At 38.6% G+C, this 21,621-nt stretch overlaps 2 protein-coding genes across 7 annotated transcripts in view; one reads left to right on the top strand and one right to left on the bottom strand.

The window, feature by feature from the left end:
- Positions 1-1,806: 1,806 nt before the first annotated feature.
- The window catches only part of aurka (aurora kinase A), a 33,999-nt gene continuing 14,184 nt past the window's right edge, over positions 1,807-21,621 (top strand). For 2 of the 4 annotated variants that reach the window (XM_061686844.1, XM_061686847.1), the window contains exons 1-4: positions 3,043-3,399; positions 3,472-3,542; positions 8,137-8,353; positions 8,563-8,695. The gene's annotated coding sequence lies outside the window, so the exon portion shown is untranslated. Of the gene's footprint in view, positions 2,041-3,042; positions 3,400-3,471; positions 3,543-8,136; positions 8,354-8,562; positions 8,696-21,621 lie in introns of those variants that run through there. The other 2 variants (XM_061686846.1, XM_061686845.1) reach the window with 2 other exon arrangements.
- LOC133408244 (twinfilin-2) lies at positions 6,372-21,009 on the bottom strand. 3 transcript variants are annotated; one of them, XM_061686848.1, is made up of 9 exons: positions 20,586-21,009; positions 15,999-16,177; positions 13,862-13,957; positions 13,666-13,770; positions 12,790-12,804; positions 10,130-10,255; positions 9,899-10,049; positions 8,518-8,639; positions 6,372-8,300 (listed from the first exon to the last, which is right to left on the bottom strand). In XM_061686848.1, the coding sequence occupies exons 1-9, from the start codon at positions 20,680-20,682 to the stop codon at positions 8,133-8,135; spliced, it is 1,059 nt and encodes a 352-aa protein (XP_061542832.1). In that variant the 5' UTR covers positions 20,683-21,009; the 3' UTR covers positions 6,372-8,132. The 3 variants fall into 3 exon arrangements, with proteins under 3 accessions (XP_061542832.1, XP_061542833.1, XP_061542834.1); XM_061686849.1 differs by lacking the exon at positions 20,586-21,009 and adding an exon at positions 18,317-18,476 and having other exon boundaries at positions 15,999-16,172; XM_061686850.1 differs by lacking the exon at positions 12,790-12,804 and having other exon boundaries at positions 10,130-10,279; positions 13,624-13,770.

The raw sequence follows: 21,621 nt of genomic DNA on the forward strand, positions 1-21,621 counted from the left end.
CTTTTTTTGTTTTTTTAACTGCTGCTTTTTGTGCAAAATTGCCGTGTTCTAGAGGGTTTCCATTTGAGTCGTTTATATGGCACAATATTAGCTATCTCTCGGAGCCCTCTGCTAGCTACTAGACAGCAGCAGCTAATCAGGGGCCCTACGCAGAGGACCCCCGACACATTGTCATTGCAGTGCCTTTCTTTTTAGGGCTGTCCCGATCCAATCATGTGTTCAGATATCTGAGCCAGAATCGGGGCCGATCACAACATTTTCAGCTGATCGGTAGTGGCTGAAAAAGATAGGCAGGTGGCTTCGTGCAGCCTTTTTTGCATCTCCTCTTCGGCCAGACCGCGTTGAATCTTCTGTTAAAAAAAGGCTACAAGCTTTCACTCGTCCATGGCTCGTTAAGGAAAGAGAGGCTTGGACTGAGATGTGGAAACATTTAGCTTACCTGGCGGACAGTCAGGATAATATACAGTGTGGCCAAACAGCTTGCTGAATGGCATCGTCAAAGAGATGAAAGAGCCACAAGTCAGCAAATGCGAGGCATTTGAACGACATACCTTCAAAAAGAAGGTTAACGAATGTGTATTTTGTGGCAAGCAACCTTGTGCCCCACTGGTTCCATTTGACGAGGCGATTAATAAAGTGTTGTTTGTAGATGAGTGGAGTTGAGCAACCAAGATACTAACTGGAAGCTAAATTGAGTCATACTTTTTTTAAATTATTATTATTATTTAAAATAATGCTTCTAAATAACAATGTACGGTATATATATTGTTTACGCTAGGAAATCAAATGCTCTCAAAAACAATTTATGCATATATATCTCCTTAATGAATTGGATCGGACTCGGTATTGACCGATACTCAAAATTCAGTGACTGGACTCGGATTCGGGTGCAAAAAAAATGTGGCGATCGTAAAAAAATCGAGAATTGTTTTGTCATTGATATGGACCAATGTCAACCGTACCTCGGGGGCCCACTTCAGCTCGGTGCCCTAGGGAATTGTATGGGTTGCATGCACAATCTCTGGTCACGCCACACACACACAATCTCCAGTTTTGGTGTACAGTTCACTCAGTGGAAGAACACCGGCAGCCTATTTGACGCATCCTCATTTGTGAAAACGTGGCTATTATGAGCGCGAACGTGGAAATGGAAAATGGAATAGGTTAAAAAGACCAGGGTGACTTGTTTCCCAAGGCTTAAATTCAGTTTGACGCTGCACCATGAGGCCACATGAGGTTGAGCATGCACTGAATGACCTTGCCCCTTAACCCACTTACATTTTGTTGAGCTGTGGTGTAAAAAAAAAAAAAAAACAAAAAGTGTGGAATTTGAGCAAAAGTGTGGCTGTGCTAATGTTTACAATTAATGTCAAGTGACGCTATGCTTTAACGCGGACATGTTGAGAAAAAGAGTTTTTCATTTTTTGTATACCAATAGTCAGAGTGAATTCAACCACCACGTTCAATCTTGTGCTAGCTGCCCTTTTCCGAAAGTGTGTCTGAGCGAGCCCTTCCGAATGTTGCCAAATTGTGACCAAACAGGTCAGCACAGTAGACTAATGGTTGAGGGTTGGAATCTGTGGTGCATTTGCAATTTGCATGTTCTCCCTGTGCTCAGTGGGTTTTCTCCAGGTACTGCACTCTGAATTCCAAAATGTGGATGGAAGTGGATGTCGAGTGTGCAGTAAACAACTGAGTGTTTTAAATTGTGGGGGACAAAAAGCCATAATGTCTACTTTAAAGCAAAGGTCTGTCTTAAAGAAAGCTTTGAACTAATCATTTGCGCATAGCTCCTCGGAACATAAACATGGACGTGCGCAATACTGTGGCGCGATCACGTGTGAGTCTGCTGGAACGCTCATGCCCATTAAAGCATGCAGTCAGGCACGCCACACTTTAAGAGACACGTGCTGCTGTTTTGGTTCGCAAGAGAGTTTAAATGGGTTCAGCAGTTAACTGAATGAGGCAATTACAGTGAATGGCTGCTTTTGTCCCTGACGACAACAGAAATTGCCTTCACATATACCTTTGTTGTTAAAGGTAAGACTGTTTTATTGTTTTAACATCTTATTATGAACAACGCTTGACTAACCTTTACACTTTATGACAGTTAAGATTATCAATGCAGACAATGATAACAACAAAAGACTGGAATGGACACTACAAGTCGCTATGGTATGTGTGTGGATGCGAAAGGACTCACCCGGCTAGCAAACACAGCTACTGTAATCGTCCCTCTCCCTCCTGCCATCAGTTACGGGATCAAACGTTGAGGAGTTTTGTTGTATTTTAGTTTTACTATACACTGCTTAACTTTATACCCTCGTGACAGTTGGTAATGTTAACATCTTACTTAAAAATTGCCTGTTCAGTTCATAAAGGTATGATGATTGGGACAGTTTGACTCCGAAACTGATATTTGTGTCATTATGCAAATGCAATGTTTCCACATTCAAATGAGTAGGGGAGGTTGAGCAGTAAATATTGAAGTTAAGACTGTTTTATTGTTTTAACATGGTTAATGATAGCATTGTAAGGTTTTATGATGGCCATTTTAATCATTATGTAAAAATAAAAAATACCAACATGTAGGAGGTTAAGCTAGAAGTAATTTTCATTTGGTACATGTATAACCAGTTTATAAACAATAAACTCCAAGCCTATTGACTGCTTTTCAGTTTAAAAACAACAAAATGCAAGCATTTTGTTGTTTTTAAAGGTCGGCCTTGGAAACATTCTCCTTGTAACACAACTTTTCCAAATATTCCTTCTCGCGTGCATGTGGTGGATTGGCCTCAACCCAACATGTGCAACTATTTAAGTCATAATCATTGCCATTTGCACCGGAGTGCGCTGATACAGTACCGCTCAATGGGAACCCTTTCCTAGAAATCCTGAAGCGAGCTGGGTTCTCAGAAGGCCTGTGGACTAATGTCTATCCGGAGGCAGTTAAATAAATGTTTTCTCGAGTGAATAATACAGAAAGAAAGTCCCCAAAGCAGCATGCGCGTTGTTACCTAAAGCACTCTGACTTAGTGTAAAGTAAATAAATCGTAGTTTACAGGCAGAAGTGCAGGTCAAGATGACCTCATAAAAGTGGTTTCACCGATGATTAATGTATATGAGGAATTGTTCTGAGGAATTCTCCGCTTGAGGCATTTTTCTGGTAGTTTTCCAAGAGCTCTAAAAGGGCTTGTTATTGAATCTTGTCCCGGCAGGCTTCACAATATGAGCTGTCACATTTTCCCCATGTTCAGAATACATGAGAGCAGATTCTAGGAACATCGAAGATTATCCGACTGGAAGATCTAACAAAGGAGCGGGACAAGATTTACACAGTAGACCGGGCGCTTACCAAGAAGCTTCGAAGGAAAATGGTGCCGTTGGTGGAGCGCCCGGGTGGGAGATGACACATGGCTAATGTTTTATGAATCTCTGTTTATTTATGCGTGTATGTCTGTTTGTGTGCAGTACGCAACAATAACCTTATTAGTGCTGTTCCGAGGAGTTTTATGACCTCACCAAAGCAAAAGTGATACAAGGTAAGAGTTTCGGTGCATATTTTTAAAACGTTTTTTTTTCTAATCACTTTCTTTCATTTGAGCCTATAGGCCTTGAATGGTACGGTCTAAGAATCAAAACGATCATCTATTCAGAATGTCTTACTTCCATGAACTAGAAGTAGCTTGCTGAAACACACACACACACAGACACACACAAAAACAAAACTGTAGGATTAAGGTCATTATACAATCAAAACAAATACACAACTTCCAATTACAGTGGTGCCTTGAGTTATGAGTTTAATTTGTTCTATGACCACGCTTGTGGTGCCATTAAGCCTCCCAACAAAAAGAAATGTGTCTTTGTATTAGATAAATATCACAGAATGATATTGTACTTTATAGAAAAATACAGTATTGGCATAATTAAATAGAATGTAAATAATTAAACAGTTTTTGCTTCAATTCAGTTCACATTGTGGTGTGGTTCGCCTTGTGGTGCTTGCCTTGGCCAGTATAATACAGACATTGTGACATACATGAAGACGAGCTTCAGAACTGACTCAGTAACTGCAGTAATCCATCCATCCATCCATCCATCCATTTCAACACCGCTTATCCTGGTTAGGGTCGGGGGACGCTGGAGCCTATCCCAGCTGACTTCGGGCAAAAGGCGGACTACACCCTGAAAGTCTTCTTCGCATAATCTTTAATATATAAGACTCGCCACTTCATTTCATGTACTGTTTATAATAATTAATGGCTGTATGTGGACAACAGCATTTATGATAGTTACTACCAGTTTTTTTCCCAGAGGAGAAAAGGAAGGTTACTAATTGAAGGAGGTGTTTGTCTGTCTTAACCTCATGTTATAATGTTGTTAAATCTTATTTTTGTCAAAGAATATAAATAATAATACTTAATTAACATTATATATACAACAGTGCCTTGATATAAGAGTTTATTTTGTTTATTTATTTGTTTGTTGCGCACACACGTAACTCAAAACACATCTCAAATCAACGTTCCCCATAGAAATTAATGGTAATGTTCCAATTCCAGCCTCCCCCCAAAAAACATTTTTTGTCATGTGTTTTTAATATGAAAAATCACACTCTGTAATATTGTACTTCATTAAAGCATGGCATAATTGAATGGAATTTAAACAATTAAACAGGTTTTGCCACAGTTTTTTTGCGTCAATTCAGTGGACATTGTGCAGTGTAATAGACACAGTAACACACACAAAGATTTTCACAACTGGCTCAGTAAGCTGCAGAAGTATGAGTCATTTTTCTCAAAGTATAAAGAATATATGCCTGTGAGTATTGGTATATTGTCTGTCTACGTGTGTTGATGCACCGTTTGTGTTTAAATATCCGTTGCTTAAAGGGTTATAACACCGCGACACTGATGCTATTCGTTAGCCCGTCCGTCGAAAGGTGTTTTGCATTGTTTGTAACCATTAAGCTAAGCGGACTTTATCAAGGCAATGTGTAATTCTCTATGGTTTATGTTTAGTTTGACAGCAAACTTCAACTGGGAGTGGTGGTGAAAAAGCTTGAAGCCTCTTTTTTGAAGAATTGTTCACTTTTTGCAGAACTTCTGTTTGTTGTGAGTTGAGTTCACTGCCACTACCGTACAGCATTCGTATCTCAAACTTTTCGCCGCAAGTTAAAATAAAATATTGTCCGACCGATGGCTTGTATCTCGAAAAAATAATAAGTTAGGTTCCGAAGCAGCACTGTACTGATTTTAAATTTATATGAAATTGGAGCTTAAAGCAAATTCAAAATGACTATTAGGGAGAAATGGCAACGAAAGCGATAAACTGGGTGGAGCAAAAAGGTCACGGAACATAATATTGAAGAGATCTACTTTCAAGACGCTCAATCTGCATAACAGAAGGTCATCGTAAATATTGTACTGTGCAGAGAAGTCATTCATACACTGTCTTACATGCGCCTGTAGGTGCTGCTATTTTGGTTAGCAACTCATCAGGTAACGTCTTAGTTGTCCTTGTGTAAACAAAAGTGTCTGAAGTAAGGTAATTGCAGTTACAAGCTGTTTTTTTCTGATGGGGGGAAAAACTAAACTATTCAGGGAGAAGTGTTTATTTATTGATGAGTGGAGGTGTCTAAATGCTGAAGCCCTTTATTTAAGGAAATGTTATCTGCAACCTGTCAGATGTTAGTTTTGAGTGGACCTTTTGTGCCACCTATGCATATCAGCATCGGCATTTCATGGTTTGCTCGATGTCGCTTCCTTGCACATAGTTTCGCAGAATTTGGCTTTGCACCTTTTTGTGTTATGCTGCAAAAAATCAAGAAAAACCCTTGCTTTGTGCTTGGAAAAGGTAATAAATGATGACAGATAGGCGACTTTATCTCTCCAGGGGTGGCTGATAAAGGTGATTTTTAATTTATCTTCTTTTTATCTTCTTTTTATCATTTTTCTGATGCTTGTGGGAATTCCGGTCCAATCTTATCCAATTATCCTTGTGATCGTGAGTGATAGCCGTGTGGTAGTAGCAAAGGTGGTGGGACAGTCAAAGTGGATACCAGATGCTATTTTTCAAGTCACTTCTAATCAGTTATACATCTCGGATCTCGGGATTCTTAATGGTTTGATGGTCGCGCATTTCTGCTGTGGGGTCAGAACTCAGCCCTGGAGGAAAGATTCGTCCGCCATTAATTCACTACAGTGCGGTCTCTCAACATTTCCGCCTCACATTTGCCTTATTACCTTGACTAAATGTCACTGTTGTTTCCAAAGATTTTCCGAGTTTAATGCAGTGAGCTTAAGATAGTTGACTTATCCAGGCACGTACATGGTTAACAGTTGCATGCTAAGAGTAAACACCTTCAGCACAGTAAAAACATTTTTATTTGGAATTTCATTTTTGTTCGGTTTCTTACAAATATTGCTGGTACAAAAATGTGTTTAAAACTCCACTGCAGATTTATTGTGGAAGTCCCTCATACCTTAAACAAATCAGCTATTCTGATACAGTTCAACAGAATGGAGAAGAGAGAAAAAAAAAAAAAAAAAAAAAGATTGGCTTCACATTATCACTTCCATCCTGGTTTGTATATACACTTGTGTTCAGAACAATAGCAGTGGGTTTAAGTGAGTAAAGTAAATCCATAAAAAAGTTTGTATTTGCATACACTTGAATGCAATGGGAACTCTGCATGTTCTATTCTAAATTGAAGAATGAAAAAAATATATATATCTAATGTTTTATTGTTACAAAAATTAAAGAACATTTAATATTAGGCATTCCATAATTCACCTGCATTTCATGGTTTTGCCTCAGAAAAGCAATATTAATGTCAGGTCACTAGTTCTCTATTGGGTTTATGTCCGGGGATCGGGCTGGCCACTCCATAACGTTCATCCTGTTGGTCGAGAAAGCAGTATGCTGTGTGTTTTGGAGGAATAAAAATTAACATGAGGCTATTAAAAATGACATTTACTGTAAAAATTGAAAACTGCTGTACATTTTGTTTCCCTGTGTATCACTAAGCTAATATTTAGTTACTATTTCTGAGAGTTGCTTCACATCTGTGTTGGATCAAGTCAAATTGAATTGCTATTCCAGGCCAGGCCCAATGGACTACATGCCATAATTCCTCTGCATTTAATGCTTTTGCCTGAGAACCAGCAATTTTTTTTTATTGCCCCTTGCTAGTTCTCCATTGGATTAAGGTCTGGTGATTAAGATGGCCACCGCATAACATGCATTTTGTTAGTCTGGAAGAAAATCTAGGGTGGTGATCTTGTTGAAACTTCAATTTCAAGGGCATTTCCTCTTTGGCAGATGGCTGCTCTATTCAGATGGATCCTTGGTTCCTGGTAGGCCATAAATAGGACCAACATAATATCATAATGTTTGTGCCACCATGCTGCACTGTAATGCACTGTAATGTGGCCTGAATACAGTTTTTGGAGGTTGTCTGACAAACTATGTGCAGTTACTAGACTCTAAAAGATCTGCATGTCGTGACATCTATATTTAGGTTCCCCAGTATGTTCTTTGGCAAACTGTAATTTCTTCAGCACGTTTTTTTTTTTTTCTTCTTTATAAAATTGGGAGTTTTCTTCGGGATATCTAGTTCAACAGACCTGAGCTGGCATAGCAGGTTACAGGTGCCAGAGGTCAACTCAGTTCGACAGTGTTGATAGTTTGGTGATTCACCATTTTTTCAACAGTGGACATTGGACTTCATTTCACAATTCTTCTGTATTTTGTGGTTTTGGCTCAGACAGCATTTTTAGTGGCATTCCACAAGTTCTCTATTGGATTAGAGTCTGGGGATTGGGTTGGTAATCACTTCATTACTTTAACCTTTAGGGTCTGGGTTCACAGTTTATTAGTTTGGGGAATCACAGGTAAGCAAAACTGACAGTATTTTTTTTTCCCCAACTATGTAAAATTACTTTTTCATCACTTTCTGTAAAGGAACAAAACATTTGATACATGTTTACTTTACTTCCCAATGCAGTGTTTGAATGAAAATGAAATGTACTATAAGGATGTTGATCTTTTTATATATATATAGATTTTTAAGCACACTGATATTATTCTGAACTGTATACATAGAGAGTCCGCCTCTTTGTCCGCCTCTAGCCGTCCTGCACGGCCTCGCCGGGGCCCTTAATGAGGCGCTTGTGACCCCTCTTGCCCGCGGGGCCGCGCGGCTTGGCGAAGGCCTGCCTGAATGCGTGCTGTTTTGGATGGACCTCTTCATACAGAAACTCCTCTGTCAGCTCGTCTCCGTCATCGATTTCCAACTGAAAAGAGAGAGAAAAAATATAATGCATTTGCCACGCTGCAGCTTCTTTTTGTGAGTCTATAAAATCCTCACAAAAATACACACCATGTAATGTTTCTGAGAGCTTCAAATTCTTAGAAAAGAAAAATACAGTGAACATGACCTCAGTGTCCTCAAAGGCATTTTTTCCTACAGCTGCCTGATCAAATATTTTTCTGTGTGCAACTCCCTTTTACCTTTTTCGTGACCTGCAGATGGTAATCTCTTTCCACCTCCTCCAGGAGTCGACTCTTGCAGCTGGAGTAAAGCATTCGCTCCTTGATGCTGCAGCTGTATCCAGGCATGGAGTAGATGAACACTACAAACACAATGATAGACGTTAAATTGACGGAAGCGCTCAAACCACCACTTTAGGTAACTACTGTGCCCTTTCTTATAGATTTTCAATTTGCATTTTTTTAGAAGTTGGGAAAAGTGTGAACTTGTGTGTATATATATATTTGTTGTAAGAGTTGTGATCCCAGAAAGTTCCTTATTTTATGCATTTCTGTCACTGCCTGGTCAATATATATAATATACTAATACCGTGTAAATTCAATTATTAACAAGGCCATACAATTATTGTTTTTTAGCTTTAAACTTCAAACAAATGTTAACTTGACTAGAAACTGGAAGGTTATTAAATATAAAATAGAATTGTGGCAGTTAAGGAAATGTAGGCTGTGTCACAGTTGACTGACTGAAAAATTTGTCTCCTCCCACATTCCAAAAATATGCATGTTAGGGACATTGAAGACTTTAAATTGTCCATTAGTGTGAATGTGACTGTAATTGGTTGTGTCTTTGTGCCCTCTGATTGACCTGCTGCCAGACTACCAGGTTCTTTTGCTGATGTTTGCATATTATGTGTGTATTAAAATGGACAGACAGTGACACGTGATGCCACAAATGAGCGTGATGTGGCTTGATGCGGGGATACAGGAGACAATTTGTAATCATGTACATTCATGTAGATCTTCTGATTCACCCTTAAAGGTGTCCCACAATAAATTCAGATAAGCCACGAGTGGTTTATATTTATCCATTCATGTTTTTACAGTACCGCTCCTCATTAGGGTGATAGGTGAGCCGGAGTCTTTCCCAGCTGACTTTGGGTGAGAGAAGCAAGGGGAACCCTGGACTGGTCGCAGGCCAATCACAGGGCACATACGGGATAGACAAACAACCATACATACTCACATTCACATCTATGGGAAATTTAGAGTGTTGTTCACCGCATGTTTATAGAATGTGGGAGGAAGCCAGAGTACTTGTCGAAAATCTGCACAAGCATGGAGAGAGCATGCAAACCTCACACAGTAAGTCCCGAGCCAAGATTGGAACCCAGAATCTCAGAACGGTGAGGCAAACATGCTAACTACTATACCAGAGCTGCTCATGGTTTATAGCGAAAACCATTTCTCTGAAATCAAATTAATGCTAGTTTGTCTCATTGGTCTGGCCTATTTTAGACAATCTTGGCCAACATCTGCTGCTAAATATAAACCTGCTGTCAGGGGTCACATGGAGACTTTCCATCCAAATACAAATAAAGCATGGGAATGGATAACGGTGTACCGACGGATTCGAGGTAGTCGCCTTCATGGCAGTGTTTGTAGAGGAAGAAGTGATATCTTGGTGTGTCTTTGGGAACCCTGCAAGGTAAATCCCGCGTCTCCGTCTGGTGGGAATGAACCAGCTCGATGGTCTCTTGCTCCACGTCCAATCTCTGAAAGAGTGGCGGGGGTCACTTGGTTTTTTAAATTATTTTGGATTTGTAATTGATGGTGTGGGGGAGGGCGTGCTGACCAGCTGTATGTAGTTGATCTGCTTCTGAGCAAGTTGCTGGAGGGCTCGTCTGGCCATCTCCTGCAGTGGGAATGCCAGGCCCTGAAGGGTTTGCTGCTTACTATCCACGCTGTTCTCTGTTGTAACCTGTAGGGGGTAGCAAGCACACATCTTTTAATAACGGATGAAGAATTTTTTATTTTTTTTTAACAGGATTACCAAATAACAGACTGGGTTCGAATTCAAGGAAGGCATTAGGCTAAGATGAGAAAGGCTTCCCTGGAAATCGCAATCACATCATATCTTCAAACGATCATCACCTGATGATCCAAAACCGATACTTACCCCAGTGTTTCTCAACCTTTATTGAGCCTAGTCACAGTATATCTACTGAATAATGATGATCTTGACTTCTGAATCTGGGCCTGTTTCATTGAAGACAAAGCTATTATTCCTTTGTATGAATGGCAACAGGTGGATATGCAGGTTAATTGTACCTTCTGCCAGGTAGTGGGAGAGTCGGTCACTATCGTCACTGGTATAAATAGAATGAGTAGTCATTTTCAGACCAATTAAGTGTAATTGGATCATTTTCAATTGTGAAACACTGGAACAAAATGTCCTTTGATTCGAACATGTATCGGTTGCACATGATTAAAATGTGTTAAACTAACATATATTATCTGATTGTTTTTTAGAAAGAAATGGGAAAATTACATCAGTTTACAACATTTTCATCATGTGCAACTTAAAATTAAGTACTTTTTTCAGTGTACACCTAATGATTTCTCACAGTACACTAAGGTGCCATGGCAGTGGTTGGGAGTCCCTGATCTACCGACTGTTGAATTTACACTGGGCCCAAATCCGATTTACTGCCTATGTTAGATTTTTTTTGTAATGTCTATTTATGTGCACAAGTGACACATATCCAATATCACTGTTTACATTTCTTGAACACTTGCGTAACCAAAAATACACGTCAACAACTGCATTAGCGTCAACATCGGGCTGTGACCACACGAAATAAACAGATAAGCTATTATCCACTAACACGCAATGTTGAAAACTTGGAGTTTTTCCTGTAAGTTCCTTTTTCAAGGACCCTTGTAAATGTCCAAAATTACCCTAAAATACCGGCTTCAAACCAAACTATCAGACTTCCAGAGTCTATTCAAGGAAGGGGTCTTGCAATGTTTTTGTGGGTCTCATGACATGGATACCAAATTTCATGTTGCTAAGTGAAACTGACTTTAGGGGCTGAATTTTCAAAACATTTAGGGTGGTTGCGAGCTACCAAACTCGGGCGCTATGCTCTCCCCACACGCAATGGAATAAAATCTAATTCTTCACCATTTACTGTTGTCCATTTGTCTAGTATACAGTGGACCCCCACATATTCGCGGGTCAGCATTTGTGAATTCACCTATTGGCCCATTTTTGGGGAAACAGTCCCCAGTTATCGCGAAAACCCCTGCATATTCGCAGCTTTTTTTTTTTTTTTTGCCCAATCCACCGCTTATTTACGTTTTGTAAAAATAAAAAAAAAGTATGGCAATTATAATGAGCGTCAATTCCTCTACCTATGCTCACACGCAATGTTGAATAATCAAATTCTTCGCAATTTAGTGTCATCCACCTGTCCAAAAATACATGGTTCAAATTCTGTAGAAATCAGATTAAATCTCTAAAACAAGTTGAAGAGTTCAAACACAAAAGCAGACATTTCCATTTATTGTGAATGTAGTAAAATTTTACGAGGATGTGATAGCGTAAATACAAATGGGCTCTTGATTGGCTTTAAAGAATAAGACGTTAGCTGCGGTAAAATGCATATGGCAATAATCGGTTTCTGAAATAAAACCTTTATTTCCGACGAGTTTTACATCGGATTCATCTGGCTTTATATGGTTGGATAATGCAACAACGAACCATGCCATGATAGGCAATCTGCTAGTAGGCGTGGCTGTATTTTTGTCAGCTTTTGCATCTGATTTCCTAAGTTCCTCTTTGAAAGACTCCCGGAAACAGTCAAAATAACCCTAAAATGTCTTCTTTGAAGCCAAAATTGCAGTCTTCCCGTATCTTTTCAGGCATGGCCACTTGATTTTTTTAAAGGCTCTACTCATGATAGAAATGTCCACCAAATTTCATGTTGGTAAGGTAAACTGATTTTGGGGGCTACACTTAACTCATTCACTGCCAGCCAGCCTTCCCAGTTAACACTGATATTTGACTTCTAAAGCCGTCAATGGCAGTGAAGGTGTTAAAAAAAAAAAGAACAAAGAGAAATTCAGGATGGATGGAAGCTAGGTGGACATGCCTACCAAATTTCATGTTTGTAAGGGAAACTGGCTTTTTACAATATCAATTGTGTCACGATACAGTGAAAATGTGTCAAGAAAAATCTTCATTTAGAGTATTTTTTTACACTTCATGTTTTATCATTTCCAAGTACACTTTTGCTGTATGGACATGCATGTTTTTTTGTTGTTGTTATTACTGTAGTGAATATAGACTTTAGGGCCTATATCCAGTATAGTACATGACATATTTATGAATTTGATGCTTGTGTAGTGATACTGTACAATAAGACCCATTCCTTAGGCCACAATAAATACACACTTACAGTGAAATGCAGTGCAGTTGGTCCTCATTGATCAGGCCTGATAAACACATACCTGTTTGACTCTCCCCTGTAAAGGCCAACACAGTCACAAGTTCGCAGTCAGAATGATTCACTCAAGAACCATGCATACAATGCCTTGCAAAGGTATTCACCCCCACCTTTGACATTTTTAACATTTTGTTACATCCAAAATTGATTAAAAAAAAAATTCGTTTAAATTCGATACATAAGTCCCCACAGTAAGAAAGTGTTAGAACTGAGGTTTTCTGAAGTTTTTTCAAATTCATGAGAAGTAAGAAACTCAAATATGGCAGCGCGATTTAATGTACCACATAAATAATTATTATGAAGGAGTATTTAGGCCATACTGAAATGAAAAACTAAATCACACTATGAGATTAAAGAAAAATATATTTTACTCTCAAGAACAAAATTATATAGTTTTGAGGGGGGAAAAAAACATTATTTTCAAGATATGCTTTGTATTTTTAAGGAAAGAATGTCTTCTTTTCTAAAAAAAATTTTGAGAGAAAAAGTGATATTTTTTTGGTCACATATTTTAGTTACGACTGAGTTGAGTTTGAGATTTAAAGATATAATCTTACGATTTTAAAGGGGTAATTTTACGATCTGATAGTGCTAATCTTAAAGTCATAATCTTACGATAATACTATGGTCCTATATTTTTTTAGGCAAAAAATCAACCGATTTTTTAAAACTAATATAATATCCCTCCATCAATCCAATTTCTAGAAACTTGTTTTCATGTTTTCATTTTGTCACCATTAAACATTATGTGCCGTATTTTAAGGGGTGGGGGGTGGGGGGGATAATTCAATCCATTTTGGAATACAAAAATGTGGGTAAAAGTGAAGGTGGTGAATACTTTTGCAACGCCAACGCCACCTCTGTGATTTAGACGTCCCACCTCGGTGATCTTGATCCTCTGCAGCTCCTGCTCAGCTAGCGTGAGTGGGGCAGGACCCGAGCACGACGACACGTGACGCTGGTAGCCCAACAGGCAGATGTCCTCCTGTAGGTGTGGGGGGCAAGAGATACAGTAGAAACAGCCCCTTTTAAACACACATCACTGCTGCAACACTGCCAAGCAAATAGACTCTGACCTCCAGTGTGCCAAACATCTCATACTTCACATGGCCACCTCCAAACTCCTTCTTTACGGTGCTGCGAGTTGCAGCATATAACATCTTGTCTTTGACCTGGAACCAGCAGACAAACAGTGACTCTATATCATAGCTTTTCAGGTCCTATATAAACAGCTCATTTCATGTTTCAAGAATCTTTAGAATCGACCAAGTAAAATCCTATATATATATTTATATTCCGTCAGATTGTTTTACCTTTACTGTTCTTGAAAATATTTTTTTTCTCTGAATTATACCACTTTCTTTTAGACAACAGTTTTCTCTAAAATATGAATTTTTTTTCTCCCTTGTAAAGCATTTTTCTCAAATGGGATTTTTCAAAACGCAGTCCTTTTTCTCTAACATATACAGTACAACTTTTTTTTTAAATCTGTGACCTTTTCTTGACAACATATACTACTTTTTTCTCTAAAATATACAACATTGTTTTCAAATATGCAAGTTTTTCTTGACTACAAAGTATTATTTCTGTTTTATAACTGTTTTCTATAAACTTTTTTTCTTGAACATTTCTCAGAAATACGGTACCCTTTCTAAAAAAAAAAAAATTTTTTTTTTTAGACATACGATAAAACATTGTTTTTTTTTTCTCTAGAAAACAACTTTTCTTAAACATACAACTTATTATCTATGGCTTTTTTTCTCGAAAATATGACTTTAAAACAATTCTCTAAAATATGCACCTTTTTCTTAAATATATTTTTTCTCAAATGGCTTTTCAAGAAAATACACCCTTTTTATCTTATACAACTGTTTTTTTTTAATCTATGGCCTTTTTTAGAAAACATACTTTATTTCTTGAACATGAATTTTTCCCAGAAATATTTGACCCTTTCTCAAAATTATGTTTTTTTTCTCTCTCCAGAAAACAACTTTTTGCCCGAAGCCTGATTCCCGTTATCCAGAACAGGATAAGCGTTAAAGAAAATGGATTGAAAGAGGGATGATATAAGATTTGTAACAATAGGCGACTTCTTGCATAAAAAAATATAGGACCTTATTATTATCGTAAGATTACAACTTTAAGATTACCACTCTAAAATCGTAAAATTACCACTTTAAAGTCGTAAGATTATCATTTTAAAATCATAGGATCACCACTTTACTTATCACAAGATTGCCACTTGCGGATCGTGAGATTACCACTTTAACCCAAATTGAGTTAACATGACCCGATTGTCAGTGTAACGAATAGCATCACTTGACATTGGGCCCATGAGTGAATGATTTTTCCCAATGTTTCGAGTCATACAAAGTGTTGATTTATTAGAAAGACAATGAACGGTCTTTTAGAGTGCGTAACGTGATCATCATTTTATCAGTGATTCAGACTGGCGGCTACATAAGAGGATATCTTTGAATTTATATCGCCAAGAGCTAAAATAGCATGTGATGCTAACAGTCAGCTGCTTGTTGTTGTGCTGACACTTTAGATTGAAATTAGTTGATGAATTGCCATGTGGCACACTAGTTACACGCACAATCACAGCTGAACACACCAATCATTGTTCAAAACTAATCTTGACACTTTTACTTGGGCCTGAGATTAGGTTAAAAAAGATGAGTACTCACCTTTTGGGGCAATTTGGTTAATAGATTAATGAAAAGTGAGATAGCTAGGTAGGTTCACAAATGTATTATAAAAGAAAACTAAAGTACAATAGAGTCAAACTACTCACCATTTAAATTGACGCCTGACAGACACGTAACAGGAGATGCTAAATTAGTTCGATTAGCTAGCTTGCAGATCAATCGATCGATCAATCAGATACAGATAGATGGATAACAAACACGCTACGCTATAAGGCACAGCAGCATTACATCAATTAAAAAGAAAAACAACATATAGATTGGATAGCTAGCTAGCAAATAGGTATTTGTTTTGCTGGTAGAGATTTTGAGAACCACTGGGTTTGAGCATTTTAATTTCTCACTTTAATTTAGTGTAAAAATACAATATTTTTTAAGTACCCCCAAAATGTAAGCTTTCCATTTACTGGCCATTACTTTTTCTAGAAAAGCCTACCAAATTATATTTGACTGCTCCTTTAAACATGAATGTGTTGATCAGGAGGATGAAGGTGGTGTGACATACGGAAGACTGATCAGGTGACCAGGATAGGAAAAGCCACTCAAAGCCCAGAGCATTGTGGGAGTCCAGGCGGTATAGCACGTAGCAGGGCTCCTGCCGGTCAAGCAGAGGAAGCAGGAAGTGGTCGTAGTCCTGGTCCCAGCTCTGCTCTGGTTCCCTGTAGGCCCCCAGCACCAGCTGCTCTGAAAGTCACACCAGGCGGACGTCACATACCTTACCTTACGTTACAACACATGCCAGCGGTATGATGTTATGTTTGGCTTCTTGAGTAAACCTTTCTTTCTTTCTTTCTTTCTTTCTTTCTATCCATCTATCTATCTAGTAATCTAATATTATCTAATCTGTCCATCCGTCGGTCTGTCTATCAATCATTCCACTTCTCGCCAGCAAATTAAGATAATATTGCTTGGTTTTTAGTGCATCATATCTGCCATATCTGTATATTTCAGTGCATCTATCTATTTGCTAGCTACCTATGCGCACTAATGTTGTTTTGCTATCTATCTGTCTATCTATCTATCTATCTATCTATCTATCTATCTATCTATCTATCTAGCTAGCTAGCTAGCTATCTCTTCAATCTAGCAAATTGAGCTAATGTTGCTTGCCAGCTGACTCTGGGCGAGAGGCGTGGTACACCCTGAAATGGACGCCAGCCAATCACAGGGCACATATAAACAAACAACAACAATTAACCTACCATGCATGTTTTTGGAATGTGGGAGGGAACCGGAGTACCCGGAGAAACCCCACACTAGCTAATCGTTAATCGAGCTAGTATCGCTTTGTTTGTTGTTTTTCTTTTTTTCTATCTATCCATCCATCGACTAGCGAGTTAAAAGCTGCCTGTCCTCGCAGGATGCTGCTGGGCTTTGCTGACTTGTCTCCTGCAAACAGTTGCTATTCTGAGGCGCAACACATTCCTGTTCTGCATATTTTCCACCCGCTATCCTTCCTTAACCTTGCCTTTGTTGCACAAGTACATACGGCCACAACATGAGGAACACTATTGAATGAGATCCAGTACAAAATGATACCTTTACAAAGATATTACTAAATTTTGACGGTGAAAATATGCTGTTAGCATTTTCTCAATTCTCATTCGTAATAGTGCCTGACTGCAGAGCAGGATGTAAAATGCTTCATTCAATCGGGCTTAGCGTTTTTTGCAGGCACGTTACTTTCTTGCTATATCTTAGCATTGCAACTGAAAGAATGTTTGGATTTTATAAATTTTTCTATTTAAATAATACCTGGCTATTGGACATGATCATGAAAATCGTTACCGACCTATATTAGCACGTTCTGTACTCAGGTTGTTATCTTGCTCTATGTTAGCACACCAATTGTTGGCATTTTATTGGACCAGACTGCAGGACAGGATGTCAAATCTATCAATCTGCCTCAGTGCTTTTTGCTCTCACATTGCTATCTTGCTTATGTTATAGCATATCACGTCATAATTTTATATTACCCGACTGCTGAACATGACTTTGAATCCTTTGAGCTTTATTTATTCAGGTTGCTAACTTGCTCCTATTTGTTACAATACCAAAAGCAGTTTGCATGTTAGAATATCAGAAACTCTCCTTTTCAGTAGCACGAGGAATGATGTAAAATCCTTATCAAGCCATAGAAATTATTTCTGTACTCACGTTTCTATCTTGCTATTTGTTAGCATACAAACAATTAGCATATTAGCATTTTATTATTTTTTTTAAATGGTAACTAACTTGAGGGAATGATCCTCACCGAGCTAACCTAGCCCTTTTTACACTCGGGTTGCTAGCTTTCTATATGTTAGCATACCAATAGTTAGCATTTCAGCATTTTACAGTAACTGACTACGGGACATGACGCTGAATGTGATCTAACATAGCGCTCACTGTACTGAGGTTGCTTTTTTGCTATATGTTAGTATGCCACCTGCTAGCATGTTAGCATTATACCTATCTCGGTAGGCTTTAGCACCAAAGCACATTGCCTTGAAACATGAGATGTTCCAGAATTAGTATTTGTCTGAGTCTGAGCTGGTTGTTAGCATACTAGATGTTAGCATGCTATCTTTTAGCATCACAAGAATCCCCATTTTGTTTGACCGTAGGTGCCCCGATCCCCACTTTAGATTGAAAAGTGTCCATCATGAGTCAGTATTGAAAAGTACTCAGATGATTGCATGTCACTGGGAAGAAATTGGTTGCCATGACCTGCCCAAATAAAAAAACAATTATCACACGGGTAATGTCATCAATGTTGAAAAGGGTCCGTACGCAAAAACAAAGAGTCATGAGTGGTGTGACACAAGAGTCAGATTCACGCACCTCGTGAACGTACCTAGAAAACACTGGCCTCGCTGACCCCTGCTCCCACAGAAAACTTAGTAGCTGCCTCCAAATCCTTTTCCTCTCCTTCATTTCCTTCCTGCCTCCACATCTTTTTATGTTTTTTTTCCCCTAGAAGTCAGTCAGATCGGATCGCCCTGAGCGCGACCAGATAACTTCCGCCCCACCCTAAAAGCAAACCCCCTGATTTGTAATGAGCAGCAAGAGCATTATAACGGTAACACTGTTGTAATAAGGTCACCATGGGAATGACGCTTTAGTCCATTCCATTAATTGCTTTGTTTTTATTAGAATATTATAGATAGTATCTGGATGCATAGTTAGACTGGCTAAAAATAAATTTAAGACAACACCAGATGTTTCTTTTTAATGTCATATAAAAACAAAGGATGGTTTATATTTATATTTTTATTGCTTAGTATATGCTCCACCAATCATAATTACTGTAATTGAAAATACAATTCACGCTATTTATTTATGAGCGCATATATGCATGGCATGGGTCCTGATTTTTCTTGCGTCTTGTTATAATTGATATGACATGATGACATGTCCGCCCAATTTCGTGTCGATCGGTCAAACAGGTGTCGGAGGGTGATTTTATTTTTTTCCCCCAACTTTCCAGTGGCCCTCACATTCTATTTTTTCATGGTGAATGCTAACAAAATGATCAGCAAATTTTAACACCATACTCCATTAAATGACAAAAATCTTCATAATTTAGCCCTGCCAAGCTTTTTAGTACTGAGTGGGTCTGATTTGTGTGAATTATCTAATAGGAGTCTGTGAAAATATGAACTCTGGAAATTGTGAAAATGCCCATTTCAAACCAAAATTGCCGACATCCTGTGCACGTTAGGGTGTGAGTCTCTGAGACTTTAATGTCTCCTGCTATGAGAAACATGTTCTCTCAATTTCATGTCGATCATTCAAATAGGTATGGGGGCCAAAATTTTTTAGACTTTCCCAGAGGCACGTAGCATAAGTGAGAGTACATGTACATCTCAGTAAATTATAATAGTGTCAAAAGTTCAATTTAGTTTTAGTTAGTGCATTTCAAACAGTGAATCTCATATTATAGAGATGCAATACACACACGCAGTGACATATTTCATGATTTGTTTTTAAATATATGTATTATTTTGATTATTGCTTTCAGCAAACAAATACCACAAATTCACCATCTTTTGAAACTGAAATATTAGTAACAAACAATCAAGAAACACTGGAAATGATTTTTAATGTAGAAATTAGGCAGGAATTTGCCCTCTTAAAAGTATTTTCCCTAATGTTTAATTAATTTATATAATGTATGAGTACTGAAATAAACCTTTGTGCTATATTGTAATTTATTGAGATGTACCTTCAAGTAAAAGAAAAACATTCAAGTAAAAACTATTTTTTTTTCAGGCATGTTGAGGTCCCCCAAAAGTCGATTCATTCGTCAGAAGAAGAAGAATAAAAAATACATCCATCCATCCATTTTCTGAGCCGCTTCTCCTCACTAGGGTCGCGGGCGTGCTGGAGCCTATCCCAGCTGTCATCGGGAAGGAGGCGGGGTACACCCTGAACTGGTTGCCAGCCAATCGCAGGGCACATAGAAACAAACAACCATTCACACTCACACCTACGGGCAATTTAGAGTCCCCAATGAATGCATGTTTTTGGGATGTGGGAGGAAACCAGAGAAACCCCACGCAGGCACGGGGAGAACATGCAAACTCCACACAGGCGGGACCGGGGATTGAACCCGCGTCCTCAGAACTGTGAGGCTGACGCTCTAACCAGTCGATCACCGTGCCGCATAAAAAAAAAATACATTCCAACATTAAAGTTGACGAATGGGCCCTCACTCTCTTCTTTTTCATGCTAAATCCTTCAAATGATCAAAATCCCAGCCCTGGAAACTGCCCAAGATACTTCACACCAAAATGGCCGACTTCCTGTAAAATGTTGGGCCCGGGTCCTTGAGATTTGTTTATGCGTCCTGTTATGATTGATTTATACACTAAATGTCATGTCAATTGGTCAAAGGGGTTTCCGGTGCAGATTTTTTTTTTCTAACTAGCTACTGAGAGACCTTTGGGGCAAAAATTGGTGATCGTAAATATTCCAAGAGGGCCCAATGACTCATTAAAACAATAAAGAACCAATGGGGATCACAAAACAGTAGCAAAGCCAGTGAAACACAACACACACCCAATGTTATCCAGTCACCCCAGTGGTGTGTTGTTGTAGGGTCACTCACCGTCTTGTATGCGCACCTTAAGGAGGCGCACCGCTCCCCCTCTCGCCCGGGCCAGAAACTCCTTCAGCTCTGGCGTCACCACTAAGGCCAGAAACATGGCGGCTCAAGCAGCAGCAAGCAAGCAGCAGGGTCGTCCTCCTAGCAGGCCCCTCAAAAATGGTCACTCTGAGTCACGAGTAAGCTACAAAATAAAATAATAATAATTCAAAGTCTGCGATTTACTCTGTCAAATTGAAAACGTCTAAGTGTCAAATTGAAAACGTCTAAGTACAATTGTGTAGAGCTGTGATGGATGTCAGCAACCTTATGGGTGTGCGAGATAGGACATCGCTCAAGTCACTGGGACAGTATCGTGTGCACACATGCAGGGAACATGATCACACACCCTGACTACCAAATTTAGCTCGCACTGACAGTCCAATCATGGTGCTGACCTGTGGGGGAAAAAAAAACAACAACCACCCAACACCACAAGTGGAGGAGCAGATGACGTACAGTACATGTGAAGTCACAAACCTGCTTCGATGGAATCGACAGCAGACAAGCATTTCCATTAGAAATAATGCCGGGTGATGTGCCTTTTTTTTCCCCATCGTTTTATATATATATATATTTTTTTTTTTTTTACAAAAGTAATATACAAAAATAAGATCTCAATTCAAGCCAGTGATTATTTATTCTATTTATTACTATAAGTATAATGATTTTTGTGGCTGTCATGCACCACTTTTTTTCTGTTCTGCTGCCATGACTACAAAAGGAAATACCTTTTTTTTTTCCATTGGAAATATATTTATTTCCTTTGAACACCACCACTATCTATCAGATCTCAATTCATGCAAATTATGGTTTATTGTATTATATATTACTTTTTTTTGTTTGGGGTTTTTTGTGACCCTAAATTTGTCTGATATGACTGGAAATTAAGACTAAACAAATTCACATAATTTTTTTTTTCAAACTTTTATTTTCACGCCGTGCTTGATCAATTTACCTAATCCAAATAATTGTAAAACTCATATCACGTCAACTAATA

Source organism: Phycodurus eques, chromosome 10, assembly GCF_024500275.1.
Source record: "Phycodurus eques isolate BA_2022a chromosome 10, UOR_Pequ_1.1, whole genome shotgun sequence".
NCBI classification, from domain to species: domain Eukaryota; kingdom Metazoa; phylum Chordata; class Actinopteri; order Syngnathiformes; family Syngnathidae; genus Phycodurus; species Phycodurus eques.

Excerpts from the sequence above, each read along its gene's own strand:
- LOC133408244 (XM_061686850.1), bottom strand. The coding sequence starts at position 20,682 with ATGTTTCTGGCCTTAGTGGTGACGCCAGAGCTGAAGGAGTTTCTGGCC. Across the intron at positions 16,178-20,585 it reads TAAGGTGCGCATACAAGACG|AGCAGCTGGTGCTGGGGGCC; the intron begins GTGAGTGACCCT and ends TGTGACTTTCAG. Across the intron at positions 8,301-8,517 it reads ATCTGCAGGTCACGAAAAAG|TTGGAAATCGATGACGGAGA; the intron begins GTAAAAGGGAGT and ends CTCTCTTTTCAG.